The sequence below is a fragment of the Nuphar pumila genome, chromosome 16, assembly GCF_984573655.1.
Source record: "Nuphar pumila chromosome 16, dmNupPumi1.hap1.1, whole genome shotgun sequence".
NCBI classification, from domain to species: Eukaryota; Viridiplantae; Streptophyta; class Magnoliopsida; order Nymphaeales; family Nymphaeaceae; genus Nuphar; species Nuphar pumila.
In genome coordinates this window covers 37,938,472-37,962,146 of record NC_143264.1, presented here as the reverse complement: position 1 = coordinate 37,962,146, position 23,675 = coordinate 37,938,472, and the positions used below count along the sequence as shown (strand labels likewise).

At 40.7% G+C, this 23,675-nt stretch overlaps 1 protein-coding gene across 1 annotated transcript in view; it reads right to left on the bottom strand.

The window, feature by feature from the left end:
• IM (Alternative oxidase family protein) overlaps positions 1-23,675 on the bottom strand; it is a 157,217-nt gene that overhangs the window by 16,878 nt on the left and 116,664 nt on the right. The window contains exons 7-8 of the mRNA XM_089990872.1: positions 2,990-3,061; positions 2,866-2,913 (exon numbers count right to left, since the gene is read on the bottom strand). Coding sequence (XP_089846998.1) covers positions 2,866-2,913; positions 2,990-3,061 — 120 coding nt within the window. The remainder of the gene's footprint in view (positions 1-2,865; positions 2,914-2,989; positions 3,062-23,675) is intronic.

Sequence of the window (23,675 nt, the reverse complement as noted above, 5' to 3'; positions counted from 1 at the left end):
TCAACTGAAGCAGAGTACAGAGTCATGGCTACAACTACTATGAAAGTAATCTGGCTAAGGAGATTGCTTCATGACATGAGTGTTTAGAGTACAGGAGCATCACAACTATGATGTGACAACAAAAGTTCTATTTACATTGCCAGCAACCGGATATTCCACGAATGAACCAAGCATATTGAGATGAATTGTCACTATGTACGAAAGGAATTCCTACACAACACTATTGATCTTCCCTATGTTTTTTCAGAATATCAACTGGTAGATTTCTTTACTAAACCTCTCACAACACCTAGATTGCACTTTCTCTTGGACAAACTTTCGGTTATCCAACCGTAAGTTTGAGGGGGAGTGTTAAATAATGTATCATAACCTAAGCTAACTAGGAACTTTTATTTTTTCCTTCTAGTTTAGTTAGTATAGGTTTTTTCCTTTTATTTTTAGTTTCTTTTTTATTGTATTTGACTAGTCAACATTTGACTAAGTCAAATACAAAGAGTCGTTGGGATCCTTTAGACTAGTCTAACAGCTAGAAAATCTAGTTGTTAGACTAGCTCTGTCTAGTCAACCCATGTTGACTACTAAAAAAAATACAAAAAAGAATAATAAAATAAAAATAAAAATAATTCTATGAGTATGTATACACATATGTATACATATATATAAAAAGCTATATGCATCACAAGTATGTAAATTTAACAATCTAGACCCATCATTTCCCATCTCACCTTGGATATTATAAAAAATCTATCCCAAATCCAAGATGAAGTTAGAATTTTAATTATGAAAATATGTATAACTTTCCATGCTAAGTTAGAATTATGGAGACAGACATTGGAAGCTAGAGGTTTTAAGTTGAGTAAGAGTAAGACTGAATATATGGAATGTCGGTTTAGTAAGCAACGAAGTAGTGATGGGAGTGTAGTGAAGCTTGGTGAGCAAGAAATACCGGTGAATGATTATTTCAAATATTTGGGATCCATCATTCAAAAGTATGGAGAAATTGATAGAGATGTAAACCATAGGATAAAGGTTGGGTGGATGAAATGGAAAAGTGCAACTGGAGTGCTGTGCGATCGTAGAATGCCATTGCGGTTGAAGGGAAAGTTTTATAGGACGACTATTAGACCCGCTTTACTATATGGTACGGAATGTTGGGCTGCCAAGAGACATCATATTCAAAAAATGAGTGTAGCTGAGATGCGGATGCTTAGATGGATGTGTGGAAATACAATAAAAGATAAGATTCGGAACGAGGAGATACGTAAGAAGGTAGGTGTTGCACCCATTGAAAATAAGATGCGAGAGAATCGTTTACGGTGGTTTGGACATATTCGGCGAAGGCCTAATGATGCTCCAGTTAGAAGGTTGGAAAAATGAGAAAATATATTAGTTAAAAGAGGTCGGGGTAGGCCTAAGAAGACTTGGATGGAGATGATAGGAAAGGATATGAATGCTTTGAACCTCACCGAGGACATGGCATTGGATAGAAATGATTGGAGGAAAAGGATTCATGTGGAAGACCCAAAATGAATTTCTTTTTTGGTTCATATCGCTGACCCCAATTGTTTTGGGATGAAGGCGTAGTTGTTGTTGTTTGTTGTTGTATGTATAACTTTCCATCTTCCCTTCTTACCCATAATAAGTGAAACTACAGCACATTTTTCTCTTCTTTAACTTTTATGGTCCATATTCTATATCCATCAAAAGTGCGACACGTAATATGTATCCCTTCACAATCCTTAAAAGAAGCACCCTGCTAGGACAGGCCTGAGCTACTTTATGAAACAACAGTTATGCTCCAATTCTCTGAACTATATGTTTATGCTAAATAGTAGTACTATACTGATAGTTTGCTTCATTACTTTGTAATATGTGCTAAGGTGGTAGTACACGTTAGCATCCTCACAATATTGTTCATGAAACATCACACCTTATTCCATAACAGTGGCATTTGAAAGAAGACATCAAGACATCATGGAGATAGCTCAAACTTACATTATCCGTACATAAATTGTTATCACTAGAGGTATTAGTATTTTATCAAGAATAGAGTGCAATGTATCTTTTAATGTATCAAATTTCCCTTGCTGGTTGTGTATGTGCGTACTTGTGTGTGTGTGTGAGAGAGAGAGAGAGGGAGGGAGAGAGAAGAAACCTCCTTCACCATGCAAAATGGATGTAATTATACTAACGAGATTTCCATCCACACTCTTGTAAACCTTCAAAGCCGATTGTTTAGAGAACATGCATAGGAAAAGATAAAGACTTTTCCATTTTCAGCATTGGTAAACTAATCTCACAACTAATGCTTATTAAATATAGAACATTTAGGCTCTAGCTTTAAAGGTCATGCATAGACTAAAGAAAATAGAGGTTCCCTGACTAAAGTCTACATGTTTAAAAACATGCAATTCTCTACTTGAATATTTCTAGTCTTCTAACTTGAAAATTTTCAAAATTTTCCCAAAAAACATTCAAAGATATGATTTCAGTGATTATCATATCACTACTGAGAAGACAAGAAGTTTCACAATATGCACACCCTAAACTAGCATATGAAATGGAATCACAATCTCCACTCCAAATTTTAAAAACAAATTAGCAGAATGTGTAACCAAGAACACATTGTGGTCTTTCAAGAAATTGTGAATGTAACCTGAGAATGCTTGTTCCACATCAATCAAACAAGAAAGAATCCCAGTTAATGCCACAATACTAGTGCCTCCATTTCACATGCACCATGAGAAAATTTTCAATAATGGGAGGTTTGGTACTTTCACAGAATGAAAATGAATACATGACAAATAAGTGCTTGTCTTTTGCAAGTTAAACAATAGAGCATTCAAATTGACAATGTAACATTACCAATTTTTGGCCTCCTAGTATTTGGAGCTCGAGACGTCTGAAATTCATCTGAAAGAAATTACATGAGGAATCAATCAAATGTCACATTGCACTACATGAAACAGGATATAGGTATACTGCATACCAAACAAGTACAGGTCCCCTTCCGTATAGTACTTCAAAGCAACCTCAGGAGCAGGTAACTTTTTCAGTTCATCTGAAACAGTAGAACATAAAGAAACCGTGCTATTTAGTATGAGTAACTTTATTTATGTCAAAATTTTCAAACTTTTATTCTAAATAATTTTCAACTGCTTCAAATAGCATTCATCAAATAAGGATACTATGACAATTTGGGGACAATAAAAATAGCTCAAAAATCAAAATGGATGAACGTAGAAAACAAACCACAAGAGAATCAACGAACAGAGAGACAGAGGGGCATGCTTTTGAGAACCCAATGTATCATAAAAAATATGAATATATATATATATATATATATATATATATATATGCAAGGTAGGTTATGTTACCTTAGAATACAAACATGCATACTCATACAGTCGGATATTGGAGCAGAGGGAGAATGAATGCATGATTTTTATGGTATTTATATGAAGAGTAAAAGAAAAGGGTATGCTTTATAACTTTATATAGATTTTAATGTTAAAGAGTAAAAGTAAGAGAGAAAAGTTAGTCCCATATCGATGGGGAGAGGGAATGACCTCCCGTTCCAACCTCTATTTAAGGAGCCTTTGTTAAAGTGTATATATATACACTTATTGTTTGCATATATATATATATATATATATATATATATATATATATATATATATATTTATTGATGTAATAAGTAAAACCCATTAGGGGTGTTTTAGTTATTTTCCCTTATGTAATTAATTGTGTTCATTAGGTGCACTTTAAGTTTTTATTATTTTTGTAATTTATTCTTTTTATCAAGGGCATTATAGTCCTTATAATGCTCTTGAAATAGAGTTGTTGGGAGTGCTCCCAACAGCTATATTACTAGATGTTGGGAAGTGCTCCCAACAACTATATTTCTAGCTATAGGGAGTAATGGCTCTTTTTTGCTTCCTTTTGTGTATAAATAGGGGGTGTAACCCCTCTTGTATTTGAAGCTTGTTCTCAAGCATTCTCTTAATAAGATCCTATATTTTTATGTTTGTGTTTGGTCCATAAGTGGCTTATGTGATTGTAATCTTGTGTTGACCCCATAAGAGGTCCTTGTGCCATTTGCTATTGTGCTCTTGTATGCCCATAAGAGGCATTCTCTTATATTACATTGTCAAATTCATTACATGGTATCAGAGCATTGGTGTTCTTGAGTTGTAACGTGTACGTGAAGATCAAGAGGATCTTGAGATTGGTAGAGCATTAGTTTGTTGGTTCGATGCCTCGAGAAGCATGCCATCAAACTTCTTCAACATATTTGTTTCAATCTTCTTCTCTTCTTTTCTCTCTATCTATTTTCTTCCCCTACGATATATATATATTTTTCTTTATAGGTCACTGCCCAGCCGAAAACAGCGAATGCTTACACAAAAATATAGTTTTAAAACCCTTCAAATAGGTCAAATTACCCGTCAGACGGTTCCGAATAAACATATTCAGTTTTTATAACTTAAGACAGCATATATATGCAACCTCACACTTCACATATGAAGATTTATTGTAAAACCCGCGTTTTCAAAAAAAAAAATCGGACCCGGGCCAGGTCGGGTCTGGACCCGACCCGGGCCCGCCCTCGTTCGGGTTTTTAAAACCCGATGCAGGAGAGGTTTTGTTTAAAAAACAAAACCCCCCCCTGTGCGCCACGATTTTACCATTTCCTATCACCCAGGAAAGGCAAATGTGGTAGCTGACTCTCTCAGCCGCAAAGCTGGTTGCAGTTTGTCTAGTCTTTTGACAAAAGGGTGGAATTTGGTGGAAGAATTCATTGATTGGAAACCGTTCTCAGATATCGTGGGAAGTATCAAGTTATCTAATTTATCTGCCCATCCGGAGATCCTTACAAAGATTATTGAAGGTCAGAAAGAAGATCTCCAGTATGAGAAACTGAAGTCACTAGCCCAACAAGAAAATTCACACTTCTCACTCAAGAAAGATGGCAGTATATGGATGCAAAAGCGACTTTGGGTCCCTAGTGATCCCAAGTTGAAAGAAGAACTATTGGGTGAAGCACATAGGTCCAAGTACACCATACACCCAGGAGGCACGAAAATGTTTAAAGAATTACAACGAGGGTATTGGTGGAAGGGAATGAAGCGTGAGGTCGCAAGTTATGTCTCGAAGTGTTTGACTTGTCAGCAAGTCAAGGTGGAACATCAGAAGCCTGGCGGGATGATGCAGCAAATGGAGATTCCACAGTGGAAATGGGAAGAAATCACCATGGACTTCGTGGTGGATTTGCCCAAAAAAAACGGAAACAACATGACGCTATATGGGTAATAGTGGATCGATTGACTAAATCGGCTCACTTTCTACCCATACGAATAAATCAATCCCTCGAGAGCTTAGCAGACTTATACATTAGGGAGGTTGTTAGACTGCATGGAGTACCAATCTCTATTATATCAGATCGAGATCCTCGATTTACTTCTCGGTTTTGGGGTCAGTTGCAACAGGCCTTGGGTACAAAACTGAAGCTGAGTACCGCTTTTCATCCCCAGACTGACGGACAATCAGAGAGGACTATCCAGACACTAGAAGATATGCTGCGGGCATGTAGGCTAGATTGGAAAGGTGAGTGGGACAAACATGTTGTTTTAGTCGAATATGCTTACAATAATAGTTACCATGCGAGTATCGGCATGGCTCCTTTCGAAGCTCTGTATGGAAGACCATGTAGATCACCTGTGTATTGGGATGAAATTGGTGAACGGTCGGTAGAATCACCAATCGTGTTACAACATTATACCCAATAGATCAAAATGATAAGAGATAGACTGCTCATAGCTCAGAGTCGACAAAAGAGTTATGCAGATCAGAGGCGCAGGGAGCTCACTTTTGATGTGGGGGATCGGGTCTTTGTGAAGGTATCACCCACCAAAAGTGTGTTTTGTTTTGGTAAGAAAGGAAAATTGAGTCCCAGATATGTCGGACCTTTTGAAATTTTGGAACGGATTGGAGAAACAGCCTATCGTATAGCCCTACCTCCCCAGTATGCTGGGGATACATAACGTATTCCATGTATCTATGTTAAGAAAATATCTTCAAGATCCGTCACATGTCATCCAGTATGAGGACGTAGATATAAGGGAAGACCTAACAATGGAAGAAAAAACAGTAGAGATATTGGAACGAAGCGAGCGAGTCTTGAGATCAAAGACCATTCCTCTCGTCAAGGTGAGATGGCAGCACCATGGCATTGACGAAAGCACGTGGGAACCAGAGGCAAATATGCGGGAGAAGTACCCCAACCTTTTCGAGTGAGCAACCACAGGTAAATTTCGAGGACGAAATTTCTTTTAGGGGGAAAGGATGTAATAACCGCAATATTTACATTTAAAATTTTAGCATTTTAGGAGTAAAATGGGCGGATCTGGGCACGGATCCAAGTTTCGGATCCAGAACCCATATTATACAAGATAAACCTATTTAAATATTAAAATACGTAATAAGAAAAGAAATAAAATAAATATATAAGTGGGGTTTTTGGATCCAATTAAGAATCCATATTTTTTTTAATAAGACCCGGATCCAACACGTGGTTGGATCCCGAGTGCGGGTCGCGGGTCGGACCCGAACCCGACCCACTCCCTGTAACATTTTTATTATTACAGGGAGGGATAAAGAAGGGGGGGGGCAACCCGATATGGGTTGCCCGATAAAAATAAAAGGGGAAGGGGAAAACCCCTCCCCCCCGATAAGTCGCAGGTTAGGGTTCTTTTGAACCCTAACATTTTTGAGATTGGGGGAGGGGGAAATCGCAGCCGCAGTGAGGGAGGAACTTCTTTCCTTTTCGGGTGGCCACCCTCCTACAAAGGGGGACCCCCGAACCCCTCTCTCACTATTCCATTATGTTATTCTCTCTTTCTCTCTCTCCTTTACCTCTCTAAACCTCGAAGCACCCTCCGATCCCAGGCCCGCAGCTCGAGACCTTGCAGTGAAGAGCCGACCTCGCCGGTGGTGGTGCTGTCCAGGCCGACCGACCCCTCTAGTGGATGCCGCAACACCCTCGCCGGATAATGGTAGGGTTTCTGTAAAAAAAAAATTGAGGTCGATCATGGATCGGGTGGGATGTGGGTTGTCCAAAACCCAAACGATCGTGTTGCAATGGGGGGAAAATCTCCAGTTTGGGGTTGTCTGTCAATCCCAAACCGAAAACTCCAAATCAACGATTTGGGGTTTCGGATGCTTCTTTTTTTTTGGGGAATCATGATCTGATTCCTGTCCCAAAAATTGTCATTTATGGGCTATACCTGTGTATGTCTCTTTGGATTTCATGCTTTAATTTGATCTACTTTATTGAAATTTGTGATTTAAGTTGTATACACATTCCTCTGAAATTTATTATATATGTATATATACCTATAAATATATATACATTCCTGTAAATTTTATGATTTAGCATCGTATATAACCTTTGGGACTGCATGACTTGGCTGGGACTATATTCTCTTGAATTTTAGGATTTATTCTGTGCAAATCTTTTGTGCTGAATATGAAAGTGTCTATACCAAACTCGTGAGAGGCTGATCTAACTCGTGAGAGGTTGATCTATGATTTACCTGCGGCTTTGGGTTTTAGGGACTGTGTGCCAACTAAAGAACTAAAACGATAGATTGTGTACTTTGTATATTGAAGTGGTAGTTAGTCGCATATTAAGCTCCTGCGATTTGGTGCTTTATGTTTTTGGAAAATTTCCTGTAACGGAATTGATGCATTCTAGTAGACTGACACAGAGTCTGTGCACGTATGACCCTGCTTGAGTGTTGTAAAGGTCTGGACTTTTGTTTTTCATTTGATTAATCAATGTGAATGCATGTTTAATTTCTATGTTTTAGTTTGAATTACTTATGATAAACCAAGGTGCTGCCAATATTTGAGTCTTGTATCTGTCTAGTGATAATGATTGTTACCTAATTAATCAAAGTTAGTTGTATGTATTCCAGAGGGTGCAATGACTAATTAGCTGTCTGTTATAATGGTCTTCCATGTTATTCAACTGCTAGATGCCTAGTTAGCAGCATGCTATGATCATATTCGGTTCATATGAAATAACATATTAAACTGTTGCTCAATGTCGATTTAGTTGCATATTAGGTTGAGATTCAATCTAGTATTTAATTTCGTATTCACTTTATGTTTAAATGCTTAGTTAGTTGCATATTAAACTGCATAGTAACTTGTAAATTTAAATAGATGATTAGTTGTATATTAGGCTGCATGTAAATTGGGTGTGCACTGCATAGTAACTAGCAATTTAAATTGATGTTTAGCTGCATATTAAGCTGCCTAATTTATGTGGGTCAATTGCATATTCCTTAAAAGGTTCCAATGTTCATTACGTGTACATCATCTAGTGTACATCATCTAGAAGATTCAAATGGCCATTAAGATGTTTATTCTCCAATGTTCATAGGCAGGTTAAATCGTATATTTCTGAAGTACTATTGCCTAACACTACATAATTGCTGAAAGTATCAAATGCCAACTAAGCTGTATATCTTGTGGAATGTTCGAATGAGAGGATGTTGGGAGAAATGCATATAGTAGTATTACCAAATCTCTAGGACTATACTGCACGTTCAATAAAGGACACCAACCGTGTCTTTGCCTGTTGGCAGAGCTTTTATTACATGCCACCCTTCATAATACATGGAGGCGTTGTCGCAATTTGCTATTAAAGAATAAATAAATGATAATAAGGATGATAAATGATGATTTGATAACCGAACATATGGGTCGGTTTGTTATGGACATATGGATGTCTAGCTAGGGTATTGAGGGTCTTGCATAGGCCATCGAAGTTATGATGTGAATCCACATGAAAATGAAAATAAAATATTGTTGCTTGACTGGTTTAAAGGCACCAGAGCACTTTGAGTGGGTTATGCAATCAATACAACAAAGGATGGGAACTGTTCTATACCCTTGGTAAAATGACTAAGGTTGGGAATTATACTGCTGTGGTAGTAGAAGGAAGTTGGGAAAATGCCCTGTACTTCGGGAAAGTTATTAAATGAAAAGATTAATCCACTCAAATTCGGGCTTACCTTGGAGAGGGTAGGTGGTACAAAACTCTGGGGACTCGTGTTTTGGTTTCGAGCGTAAAGCGACTCGTTGGTCCCAGTCCTCAGAGTTGGGGGACCCAGACTACCAATATATCCTAGGTGGTAGCTCTTTTGTTCTTCTGCAGAAGTTAAGGATGCATCCTGTTTTGGTTTAGGCCTTTGGGAGGTTCTCTCGGTCACTGGCCGCTCCCTTGGGATTTCAGTCACAGTTAGAATGTTCGGGTTAATAAAACAACTTTGAATAATATACCCCCGAACGTTCTCTTCTGTGATGGTTGCCTTGGCCCGTGTGTACCTGCGGGATAAGAAAAGATAAACATCAACTAGAACAGTTAGGTATCACTGTGTTGGAGTCATTAAAGAGACATTTGCATACTCTTTCATCATGCTTTATATTCGGTGCTTATGATGAAACGACATCCTAAACTGTGCATATATTAGTTAATTGAATTCATATTATGGATGTTATATAGATGTTATTCATGTTAGTGTAAGTTCTGTTACAGAATATGCTTTAATTGCTTAATACCTTACTTGCTTAATTGTTGTAATTGCATAAAATGCTTTTCGTGCTTAAGTATAATTGTTACGTAATCTACCCTTCTACTTAGATATATGTCTGTTATTGTTGTTGCATCGACTTCTTTATGTGTTTATGCTTAGACTGAAAATCAAACACGACACCCACATCACACACCTGACACATGATCTACTTGCAAGAATAATTACAGTTTTCCTACTTAGACGTGGTAGTCTATTCCTATAACTTTTATCATTTTCAGGCACAGAGTAGCTCTATGAGCAATGCGGGATGAGGCGCTGACCAAGACTTGATCTATTTGTTCCCTGGCGATCCTACTTTCTTTTAGATTGGAAATTTTAGTTTGAGATTCATAATGTGAAAACTCTGATGTTGGATTCTATTATTATTGAAATAAAAATAAATGGTGTGATTTGCTTTTACCTTCCTGTATCATTCTGAAATGCTTAACCCTGGAATCATTTGTTGTTTCTGCTTCAAAAAAAAAATCCTCAAAAATCTGGGTTTAAATTTCGGGGCGTTACAGTTTACATTTTCCTCAAAGATCCATGTTTACGACAAAACCTTTTGAAATTGTCCATTCCGATGTATGGGGTCCGACTCCTGTGATATCTAAGGGAGGATTTTCATACTATGTGATTTTTGTGGATGACTACACTAGGTTTTGTTGGATTTATTTTCTTAAACATAAACATGAAGTTTTTTCAACATTCAAAAATTTTCATATGATGATTTTAAATCAATTCAATGGAAGCCTAAAAATCCTTAGGTCCGACTCTGGAGGAGAATACCTCTCAAATGAATTCAAGAGTTATCTTGAAAGTTTTGGTATTCTTCACCAAAAATTTTGTCTGAAAACCCCTCAACAAAATGGGTTAGTCGAACAAAAGCATAGGCATATCATTGAAACAACTAGGACTTTGCTCATTTCACAAAACATTCTAAAGAATCTCTGGGTTGAGGCAGCGCTTACCTCTGTCTATCTCATAAACAGACTTCCATCAAAAAATTTAAGCAAAATTTCCCCCTTTGAAAAATTATACGAAAAAGAACCTGATTATAGCAGGTTAAGGGTCTTTGGGTGTAAATGTTTTGTTCTTACTGATAAAAATGATAAACTTTCTCCAAAGGCCATTCCTTGTGCATTTCTTAGCTATTCTGAAACCCAAAAGGGTTTTCGTTGTTACGATGTCAAAAGTGATAAACTGTATGTTTCCAGAAATGTGAGTTTTTTGGAAAATCTTAGTTGCTTCGAACATTATGAATCTCATGATGAGAATGCAGATTATTCTTTTCTATTTGATCTACTAGATAAAAACGATGATACTAGTGATGATGAGTCAGATCAAAATGACTCAAGTGATATTGAAACCGAGGAAAACATTCCCTTGCTCTTTTCATCTCATCAACATATTGATGAAGGATTACCTAGAGATCCTATCACCTATATTCATAGAGACCGAAACACCTTAACACCCCAAAATTTCAAACTTGCAAACCTTTCAGAAAAACAGACAAGAGACTAAAAAGAAATCTCTTTATCTCAAAGATGGTTTACGAAATCAGCGGAAGACCATTTTTTTGTTAATTTCAGAAAGGCAAGCTGACAACTTTGGGCGTGTTAACTAAAAGAACCAAAACGCACAACCCATGCTACTTGCAAACACTTGGAAAAACCACTTTCATTAAAGAAGTTCTCCAAATAGTACGAAATTCGGATATCCCAAGGAAAATCCGTTACAAAACCCCAAACATCAGGACGCGAGCTAAAAGCAGGAAGAAAAACATCTTGGAGCCATCTTGTCATCGCTCCATCGCCTGTGGTGTACCTAATCATCACCTGTACCCATAGAATGAGTTAGTTTCGCGAAAAACTAGTAGGTGAACAAGAGAGACTACAGGAAACTGAATTATGTACATTTAATTCATCAGGTTACGCAGTTTAAAGCAAATATGCAGTCAAACAGGTAAGCAATGCACGAGGTAAAATAGTGCAAGCGCGTAAGTAGTACAAGCGAATAAGTAGTGCAAGCGAATAAGTAGTGCAAGCGAGTAAGTAGTGCAAGCGAATAAGTACTGCAAGCGAGTCCGTAGTGCAAGCGAGTCAGTAGTGCAAGCGAATTGGTAGTGCAAGCGAGTCAGTAGTGCAAGCGAATCTCACAACCCAACGACCCGTGTGAACAGACTTTATGTTTCGATATTACTGGCCTGCGGGTACGCGCAGGCAAAACGTGAAAACAACTAAGACTAGTTCAGACGTTTGTTATTCTATGTATTTTTCAATAACCCGAATAGCTAGTTGAGTCCGCTCCAAAGGGGCGGCTTTAGCCGAGAGAGGATTCCCCAGAGGAGGTAGTGCCACAGATGCATCCAACTTCTGCAGAAGTGTTGAGCTAACTATTGTAGCCCCTTTCCCCTTAACTCCAATGACTGAGGAGGCCGGATCATTGCCCGTGGGGTGGTTGTTAACAACTTGTCCATTAGAGCTTTGTACCGCTCTGTCCTCTCCCTTTACATAACAACCAGAAGCGAATGGGTGCGTTAGGGGTTGCTTAACTAATGACCCATTTTATGTTGTGGTCTTTAAACCACTCGAGCATCTTGCCTGTGAAGGCGAATGTGAGGCCATTTATGTGATTACAGCATTGTGCATTTAGCACTGTTCGAGGTCGCACGACCGTCTCATCTGATCATCGCAGTACTAGACGTGTCGTGCACGACTACAAGTACTCTAGGATAAAGTGGGGTATAGCTCCTCAATAGAAGTCTCAACAGGAGTGTTTCACAAAGATGTAAAGTTTATCAACTTTACTTTATCTTTTGAAACAGCAGTACCTTGTGCCAATATTATGCATGCGATTTTCTAGAACCTCATCTGCTATCGGGGTATCTACATGCCTCGCATGACTCGATACCGGCCTCGATAGACGAGATACAGGTTTCTCAACAGAACCCCTGCTAAGTAGCTCGCTCGAACCCCAACTCGTCTGCAAGACTGCATAATCGAAGAGTCAGGATCCTTGCAAGGTATCCCTCTCCTTAGACGAGGATGTAACGCTAGCTCCCAACTCAACTCTCGTTGCAAGAAAGAGAGTGGTAAATGCCCCTTGCATCCTCCATGAGGATGCCTTTAAGGCATACGCAAAGAGCAAGAATCTGCACGTCATCTGCAATAGCAAGGCAATACCAACACATATGCAAAAGCAAGAGCCTAGGCGCAGAGCGTGACGTAAGGTAAAGGCGGTAAGCAGAAGTGCAACGCTAAACCTCGACGCGATGCGTGACGGCAAGTAAAAACTGATAGAAGGTAAAGGGCAAGGATTGTGAAACCGCATCCTTGAGTGAAGTGCATACTCGTATAAATATATATATATATATATATATATATATATATATATATATATATATTTGTATATATATATATATATATATTCATTTAATGATCATTTTTAGTTTAATTGAACTTAATTCAATTATCCAAGTCTTCTGTGCAATCTTCCCCTACCTTGGAGAGTTACGAGCTTGCTGGCGTCTGTGGATGTACACGATTGACGGCTCGGGTCGCGGAGCGCGAGTGGGATCCGTCGTAGCTGTAAATATGTGATATTAACATGCAAACCCAGACAAAAGCAAAAGCAAGGCGAAGACTCGACTTCTCTGATATATAGGGCTAGGGCCAACCGTCCCAATTGACTCGAAAAAAGGATGGGGCAGGGCCAAATGACCCTTGCCGCTAAAGAACAGGTGCAGGGGCCATCGGCCCCCGCTGGTTATTTTTAAAAAGACAGGGACCTTCGGCCCCTGTTGGAAATCTTAAAAGAAAAAGAAAAGTAGGGGACCATCGGCCCTTGCTGGAAAAGTACAAAGGTAGGGGCCGATGGCCCCTGCTGGAACAACAAAAAAGGCAAGGGCCGATGGCTCTTGCTGGAACAGTAAAAGGGGCAGGGGCCCAGAATAGCAACAACAACAAAAAAAGGGCAGAGGCCGATGGCCCCTGCCAGGAAAATGAGCAACGAGAGAGAGACGCAAGGGCCAATAGCCCCCCTGCGACCTTTGGGAGAGGAGGCAGAGGGCAAAGGCCCCTATCGATTTGCTTAACAGGATACGAGACAGGGACCAAAGGTCCCTGTCGGTTCCTTAGAGGAACAGGAGGCAGGGAGGGGTCTCGACCCTCCCTGGTAAAGTCAAAAGGGCAGGCAGGGGGCCCAAAAACCCCTGCCGGAACCCTCCTCATAGGCGGCAGGGGTTTTACCCCTATCGCACGACCCTTCCCCGTCGTAAACAACTGATGGGAAGGGCTTTGCCCCCGTCTGTCGATGACAGGGAGAAGAGGAGAAAAGAGGGAGAAGAGGCGGCGAAAGGGAAGAGAAAAGGGAGAGAAAGGTGTACCTGGTGGTCGCCGACAGGAAGAGGGTCGATGATGTCGGTGGCGGCGGGCTGTCGAGAGTCGCCGGCGTCGGTGACGGTGGACGAGCGAGAGGGTAAGGGAGAGAAACGAGAGAGCAAAGGGGAAAGGCGGTGAGGGGGGTTTCGTAACCCTCCTCCTGCCTGCCTCGCTGTCTTAAAAGACAACGAGAGGCGGTGGTCCGGGTCGGGTCCGAATCTGACCCGAATCAAAACAATTTTTTTTGTTGTTGTTACATCCTACCCTCCTTAAAATAATTTCGTCCGCGAAATTTCTATTGCATATATTGGTCAAAATACAAGTCAAGGTATTTTTCTCTAATATCAGACTCAGGCTCCCATATACATTCATTTATTCCATGGTGTTGCCAACGTACTTTTACAAGAGAAATCGTCTTCGATCTGAGCACTTGGTCTCGACGATCAACGATTGCCACTGGTCTTTCCTCGAACGTCAAGTCTTTTTTGATATCCACATCATCATAATGAATGATGTGTGATGGGTCGTGAACGTATCTTCTCAACATAGATACGTGGAAGACGTCGTGGATCTGAGTGTACTGAGGAGGCAACACAACACGGTAAGCCGCCTCACCGATCCGATCCAGGATCTCAAAAGGTCCGACGAACCGGGGACTCAGCTTTCCCTTCTTCCCGAAATGGAAAATGCTCTTTGTAGGAGATACCTTAACAAAAACCATATCTCCTGTTGAGAACACAAGCACTCTACGTCGACGATCGGCGTAACACTTTTGCCGACTCTGCGCGGTACGCAGACGTTCCCTGATCATCTGCATTTGCTGAGTATAGTGTTGTAGCACTATAGGTGAATCTAGCATCCGTTCATCAACCTCATCCCAGTAAACAGGTGATAGACAAGGCTTCGTGCGAGGCCATACCGATACTCGCATGGTAACTATTATTGTACGCGAATTCTGCCAACCTGGTATGAGAGTCTCATTCTCCCTTCCAGTCTATCATGCACGCTCGCAGCATGTCCTCCAAAGTCTGAATCGTGCGTTCAGATTGCCCGTCGGTCTGAGGGTGGAAGGCGGTGCTGAATTTCAGTTTTGTGCCCAAGGCCAACTGCAGCTGTCCCCAAAACCTGGAGGTGAACCTCGGGTCACGATCGAAGATGATTGACACGGGAACACCGTGCAATCTCACAATCTCCCTAACATAGAGGTCTGCCAAGCTGTCCAATGACTGACTGAGCCGTATAGGGAGGAAATGCGCCGATTTAGTGAGTCGATCCACGATCACCCAAATCGCATCGTGTTTCCTCCGCGTCCTCGACAAACCGACGATGAAGTCCATCGTGATGTCTTCCCACTTCCATTGAGGAATCTCCATCTGCTGCATCACTCTGCCTGGTCGCTGGTGCTCAATCTTAACCTGTTGGCAAGTCAAGCACTTTGAAACGTACTCGGCTACGTCCCGCTTCATTCCACTCCACCAATATCTGCGCTGCAAATCTTTGAACATCTTTGTGCCGCCCGGGTGAATCGTGTATTTGGACTTGTGGGCTTCAGCGAGAATCTCATCTCTTAAAATAGGATCTTCTGGCACTCAGAGACGATCCTTATGTCATACACCTCCTTCCTCACTCAGTCGGAAGGGGGTATCGGCCCGCTACGCTAGAGCCTTCAGCTTTTCGTACTGCGCATCGATCTTATGACTGACAAAGATCTTTGACAATAGCTCAGGTTGAGCTACCATGCTGGAAAGACTGATCAAAACTGGAGTGACCGCAAACGTTTCCCACGATATCAGATCATCGATCAGCTTCCACCCCGCAAATAACAAATTAACGGAAACGCTGGGAGACTTGCGGCTCATAGCGTCGGCCACGACGTTCGCTTTTCCTGGGTGGTAGGACAAGGTAAATAAAAGAATATGAGTGAGATAGGTTTCTTCACGCATCACCTGCACAGGAAAAAGAAAGAAAGACAGAGAGAAGCAAAAAGGCTAGGGCGGCAGAAGAATACATGACCTCCAAGCCCTAATTCATATATATAAACATAAGTAATATGATATTACAATATTGCCATTAATGAAACATTATTCTGCGTGTTTTGATATAACGTGCGTATGAATCTGGATCCAGATCCATACGCATACTATATTTTAACACCCTCCCTCAAGTTGTACGTGGTTTTGAAGCATGTACAACTTGCTCTTCAATAGCCAAAATTGTCGTCCTGTTAACCCTTTGGTAAACAAGTCTGCCACTTGATCTTCTGTTCGAACATGACGTAGTTCTATCTCCTTCATCTCGACTTTCTGTCGTATAAAATGTTGATTAATCTCAATATGCTTCATTATGCTATGTTGAACAGGATTACACGCAATGTTTATTGCGTTTTGATTATCACATAGAAGAAATGATCGAATAAGTGTCTCCCCAAGGTCACTCAATAAGTGTCTAATCCATGTAGCTTCTGTCGTGCCTGCAGCCATCGACCTGTATTTGGCCTCTGTACTTGATCGTGCCACTGCCTTTTGTTTTCTGCTGCTACAGGACACTAAATTGTGTCCAATATATACACAATATCCAGATACAGACCGTCTCTCATCTGGATCTCCTGCCCAATCTACGTCTGTATAAGTGATGAGCTCATGCCCTTTATGTAGGTTATTGTTCTTGCGATAAAAAAGTCTGTCTCCTATAGTTCCTTTTAAATAGCGTAGAATGCGCTTCACAACTTCCATATGACCTTCCGTTGGAGCATGCATAAACTGGGATACCTGATTAACAACATAAACTATATCAGGTCTGGTAAAGGTCAAATACTGCAGCATCCCCACGAGACTTCTATACGTTGTAGGGTTGACACAAAGATGGCCATTTTCAGAGCTCAACCTTTGATGTAATATACTGGGAGTACTGACTGGTTTGCAATTCGTCATCCCGGCTCTTTCCAAAAGATCAAGAGTGTATTTTTGTTGCATGAGTGTCAATGTGTCATTTTGTCTGTCAACTTCCACACCAAGGAAGTACCTCAACTCCCCTAAATCTTTCATATTGAAAGTTTTCATTAAAAATCGCTTCACGTCTTGCACATGGTTATCTGAACTCCCAGTGATCACAATGTCATCAACATATATAAGAAGAAGTATAACGATGTCTGTCTTTTGATAAATAAAGAGCGAGTGATCCAGAGAGCATCTTCTAAAACCATAGCCTTGGATTTGCATAGAGAAACTTTCAAACCAAGAACGAGACGCCTGTTTCAACCCATACAAAGATTTCCTTAGTTTGCACACCCAGGCAGTAGGGTCCTTCTCGGCATATCTAGGTGGTTGCTCTATATATACTTTCTCCTTTAAAGTTCCATGCAAGAATGCATTTTTAACATCCATCTGGCTAAGCCTCCATCCTCGATCGACTGCTAGGGATATTATGACACGAATTGTACCCATTTTGACTACCGGACTAAAGGTCTCATCGTAATCTTCACCATATTATTGTGTGAACCCTCGAGCAACAAGTCGCGCCTTATATCGGTCAATACTACCTTCGGGTTTATACTTTGTTTTATAAACCCATTTTGAGCCAACAACATTCTTTCCTTTCGGTCGAGGTACTATTTCCCAAGTCTGACACTCATGAAGTGCTTCCATTTCTTCATTCATAGCTTCAGTCCAATGACGGAATTGAAGGGCTTGATTAAAACAGGTGGGTTCCTCCTGTTTTGTGAGTTGAGACATAAACAACTGGAAGTCAAGGGAAAAGGTCTCATAACTCACCCATTGTTGAATAGGATGCCTAATGCGTGATAACCTTTGAGCCGAATCATTGGCGATGCTTTCCACATTCTCCGGCCCTGTATTTTTGTCCCTCCTGGTGTATATCTGTCCAGAAAAACGTTCTACTGGAGGTGGCTCAACTGAAGATGGTTCAACATGCATCTGTGAGTTATCCAACTCTCTACTCAAGCCGAAGGAAGGACAATTCGCCTGACATGATTCTCCTGTATTAGCAACAAGATTTGCGCTCATCCATGGATCATATACCTCTAATTCTCGAGATGGCAACTCATCGGAGTCATTGATCTGAAAATTTTGTTCATCAAAAACAACATTCCTGGAGGTCCTAATACGTTTTGTAGTAGGGTCATAACATCGATAGCCTTTGTATTCATCCGCATACCCAACAAATCTGCACTTAGCGGCCTTATCCTGAAACTTATTTCGCAGTGATGAATCAATATGTACATACATACACAACCAAAAACATGCAGCTCATCATAAGAGGGATGTTGCCCAAATAAAGTATAATAGGAAGATTTCCGATCCAGAAGTGTCATAGGAAGACGATTTATGACATAAACAGATGTGTGAAAAACTTATGTCCAGAGACTAACAGGCACATTGTTATCATGTAACATGCTCATCGCACTCTCGACAATATGCCTGTGTTTCCTCTCCGCAACCCCATTTTGTTGAGGGGTATGAGGGCAAGAAACCTGTCGACTTATTCCTTTATCCCGAAGAAAGGCAATAAACTCATTCGATGAATATTCTCCTCCACCATCACATTGTAAATATACAATATCACAGGAAAACTTGGTTTTGACCATCGAATGAAATTCCCGAAATATTTGGAAAACTTCATGCTTATGTTTCAAGAAGTATATCCAAGTATAACGGGAATAAGAATCAACAAAGATAACATAGTAACGACTGCCAGAAAGAGAAGGAATAGGTGCAGGTCCCCAAACATCGGAACAAATAATCTCAAATGGCCTTGAAGCTCTTTTATTAATGATATGAAACAGAAGAACATGAATTTTGCAGAGTTCACATGAGGAACATTTATTTCTTTCTAAAAATGAAGATAAACTAGACTCTGGAAGAAGACCATCAGATACAAGATTTTCAACAAAGCCCTGACTACAATGTCCCAAGCGACTGTGCCAAATGTCTGGCTTATTACAATGATATGATGAATTAAAAACTTTCAATGAAGGGAAAAACAAAGGCTCTGAAGGCGAAGACACTGAAGAATGCTTGGACGACTTCAACTGGAGAACTGGGACTGAAGACGAAGACACTGAGGGAATCTCCTTGAAGACGTACATGTTCCCTTGACGCTCCCCCTTAACGAACGTTTCCTTCATTCGTAGATCCTTAACATAAACAGAAGAGGGAGTAAATTCGACGGAAGAATTCATATCATCAACAAGTTTAGCCACAGAGACAATGTTCTTTTTAATATTAGGGGCAAGGAGGACATCAGACAAATGAAGTGAGGACTTTGACATAGGAATATGTGCACTGCCAGTATGAGTAATGGAGTGATAGGTTCCATCTCCCGTAACTATACTACCTTTTTCAAAATAAGGCAATAAGTGAGATAACTTACTGTGAAAATATCTCAAAAAAGAGATAAAGTGTGCGATAAGCACAACACCACCAATGTGCACAAAATGCACAAGAACACTTAGAACAAATGTACACGAAGGTACAACAAAGAAACTCAAATGCACAAAGGCATACAAAATATAAAGAATTTTATTGAGAAGAATGGAGAACAAAAGCTCCAAGAAGTGAAGTTTACAAAGGGGGAACTCTCCTATTTATAAGAAGCAAGGAGCCTTGGAGGGGCTCCACTAGCTGTTGTAGCCCCTCCAACGGTTAGAATTCAAACCGTTGGAGAGGCTCAACAGCTAGTGTTGAGCCCCCTCCAAGTTTGACTTGAGTCAAATAAAAAAGAAAAAATAAAATGAAGAAAAAAGAAAAAGGAGAAAAAGTAAAAGTAAAAGTACAAAAAATATTACAACATATTCATAATTATGAATATGCGCAAAAGAAGGGAAATGACTATAATACCCTTGCGGGTTTTAATATATTTACATATATATATAAAGATAGATACATATACATATATACATCATGTATATATGTATATGTATCTCTCTTTATATATATATATATATGTAAATATTTACATAAGAGAGATACAATTTAACACCCTCCCTCAAACTTAGGGCACAATGACCGAAAGTTTGCTAAGGAGAAAGTTGAATCTTGAAGAGCAAAGCCTTGGTGAAGAAATCTGCCAACTGATATTCTGAAGTCACATAAGGAAGATCGATTCGCTGTTGTCGACAGGGGCTCGACCCCTGCCGATTCGCTGTCGTCGGCAGGGGCTCGACCCCTGCCGATTCGATGTCGTCGGCAGGGGTGCGACCCCTGCCGCTTCAGTGTTGTCGGTAGGTGCTAGCCCCCTGCCGATTCGTTGTTGTCGGCAGGGGATAGCCCCCTGCCACTTCGCTGTCGTCGGTAGGGGTGAGACCCCTGCAGCTTCAGTGCTGTCGGCAGGGGCGCGACCCCTGCCGCTTCAGTGTTGTCGGCAGGGGCTAGCCCCTGCCGCTTCGCTGCTGTCGGCAGGGGCTAGCCCCCTGCCGTTTCGATGTCGTCAGCAGGGGTGCTACCCCTACCGCTTCAGTGCTGTCGGTATGGGCTAGCCCCCTGCCGATTCGTTGTTGTCGGCAGGGGCTAGCCCCCTGCCACTTCGTTGTCGTCGGCAGGGGTGCGACCCATGCCGCTTCAGTGCTGTCTGCGGGGGGGCTCGCCCCCTGCCACCTCGCTGTTTTTTACAGTGGCTCATTTCCCTGTCGCCCCGTTGTCGTCGGCAGTCGGGGGATCACTCTGTGCCGCCTAATCCTACCCTTGCCCCCGCCTCACCATTAATTATATTAGCATAATTGAATATTTCACACTCTTGCAGATTTACGCAATGAGTCCAGTTCGCGCTCCGCGGCCCGACCCTCGTATCATCCACACCCGTAGACGTACGCATCTGCACGACATTCCGAGGTAGGGTAAAGTCGCACAAAGGGCAATTGATGAATGTATTTAAGTTGAAATGATTAAGATGTCATGCTAGATATGCTTAGAGTTACATTGCTTTTGCATTGCGTATTATCATGTTTGTATGCTCATAGGTCGAGGTACAATTTCATTCTTCGATTATTATTTTGCGTAGTTGTTTATGAATTTGAGGTGTGGTTTCGTACATTTTGAAATACATATGCCCTTGTTTGCATGTATACATTTCTGCCTGCATATTTCCTTTGAGTGAGGTACGACTTCGTGTCTCATGTATTACTTATGACCTTATGTGTCGGCCTATCTAAGTGGTCAAGGTATGGTTTGGCACCTCGTGTGTTACTTATGCGTTTTTCCCTAGATGTGCGGCATCGCAAGTCGAGAGTTGTTTGTTGACATGTTATAACCTGCATATGCTCACACTCATGGTAAATATGTACTTACATAAAAAGTTAAGTTTTAAGTCCTGTCGGATTTCGAAGTCACATATAGGCCCTCCCAGGTCCACACACTTGGGAGAAATATTTTATAACCCCGATTCGAGTTGCGACCCAATTCGAATAACCCCGATCAGGGGCATGAGCATATGAATGAGTGGGGTTCTGTTGAAGGACCCATTCTGTATTTATCAATCTAGTGTCACATGTCGATACTAAGATAAATTTTGGATGTAAGATTGATAGTGTTGTGCCTTGCGTGAATGACTTAATGTGGCATTATGGCTTTTAAGGATGAATCGTGCCAAATGAGCACTCCTATATTCTTTGGATCGTTATGAAGTTGTGTGTTGGGTGTTCCTTTTGAGAAGCCCACACACCTCCCTTGATCAGTATAGCGTACTTTTAGACATGCACAACATGTTAAGTACTTTGTTGATCGGACGAGAGATCCGAGATGACCTTGCATCATGAAATATGAAAAATGTTGAAGTGAATTCAAAACTTATCTTGCCAGGCTGTGTTGTATTAATTCTTTTGCAGATAATATCTGTGGGGGTTTCTTTTGTGGAACCATTTCCCTTTCATCGTAGTCGTACTTTTGACAAGTACGACCGTACTTTTTGACAAGTACGTCTTCTTACGTTGCGATGATTGGATGAGTAGGTTGTGGCAACCTCGATGAGTGCAAATAACAAAATGTTGTGATCACCTAAATAAGTGATGTTTTCGCCTTCACCGGCAAGATACTCGAGTTGGTCGAAAGACCAGAGTATGTAGAATGGGTCTTCAGTTAACTACCCCTGATATACTCATTCGAATCGCTGACTTCTGTCAGGAGAGAGGACAGGAAGGTACAAAACTTCGATGGACAGGCCATTAATGGCAGTTACGAGCAAAAGACTCGGCTTCCCCAGTCATCGGAGTTAGGGGAATGGGACTACCATAATTATCCTAGGTGGTAGCTCTCCATGTTTGGGATGCATCCATTGTTTATGCTGCTTTGGGGATTTCTCTCTTGGTCACCGACAGTCCCCTTAGGTGCGGACTCAATTAGCTATCCGGGTTATCATAAAATACATAGCATAATAAACCCCCGGATCAGTCTAGGTTGTTTCTAGAGTCGTGCCTTGTGCGTACCCGCTTGGCTAGTTAATATCGAAACATAATTTAAATCCGATCACACAATGTGTTCAGTTATGCACGTATGAAAGTTATAGGGTACAACAGGTTCAATATTTATGGAATTGTGTGTGTGGTTGATGAAATATTGTATTTTGCTAGTTAAATTTCTTATACAGTTCTTTGCTTGTAGTAGTTAGCTTACTTGTGCCAGTAAAATGCTTGTAATAATTTTAGCATTGTGCTCATGATAGTTTGCTCTATGACTCTACTGAAAGCAAATTGCTATTTAATTGCCTGTTTACTTGACATATTAAATTATTCTGCTTAATTATGTTCTATATTGTCCTGTCTGTGCACCTACCAGTTTTTAGTGAAACTGACCCATTTTATGGGTAGGTTTTGGATAGCTAATACAGTCTGCGATGGCACGATGGCGTGATGAGGTCAAGATAGAGCTTTTTCCCTGACGTTTCGCTCCTGAGGACATGTTGGTAAATTTGGTATAAAGTGTGTTTCAAAATTTCTCTTTTATTAAACCGTGAGTTAATAAAACTGTTTTAGTAAGCTTCTTCTTGGTTTCAACAAACGAATTCTCAATTATTGAAACTCCGTTTCTAAACCATTTGATTTCAATGGTTGTGCGAGATTTGACAAAAGGAAAGTTTACGCTGTAATGTGCTCAAGGTCCATTGACTTGTGGTTTTAAAAATATCATTTTCCGCTGAAGTATTATTTAAACTCTGATTATTGTATGATTTCAAAGCTTTTTAAACTTTTTCTAAAAAGTTACAAGTCCTGGATTTTTGGGGCGTTACACGTTAAATAGAACACAGTAAGTGCAGTTGGGGATAAAAGAATTGATATGGAAGAAGGAGATACAGTCAGATGATGACGTTGAAGATTTTAGAAGAAGTCGATGCCAGCATATACTTAGGAAAATATTAACGCACATTAAATAGAACACAGTAAGTGCAGTTGGGGATAAAAGAAGTGATATCAAAGAAGGAGATACAGTCAGATGATGATATTGAAGAAGAAGAAGGAGACGCAGCTGACGTTGAAGATGACTTGACAGACGATGTTGAAGAAGAAAGAACAGGATGACTTCACGGCTGAAGGAGTCTTCACGAGTCTTAAGAAAGAGGGAAGAGACGCAGCCGAAGACTTGACAGACGATGTTGAAGAAGAAAGAACAGGATGACTTCACGGCTGAAGGAGTCTTCACGAATC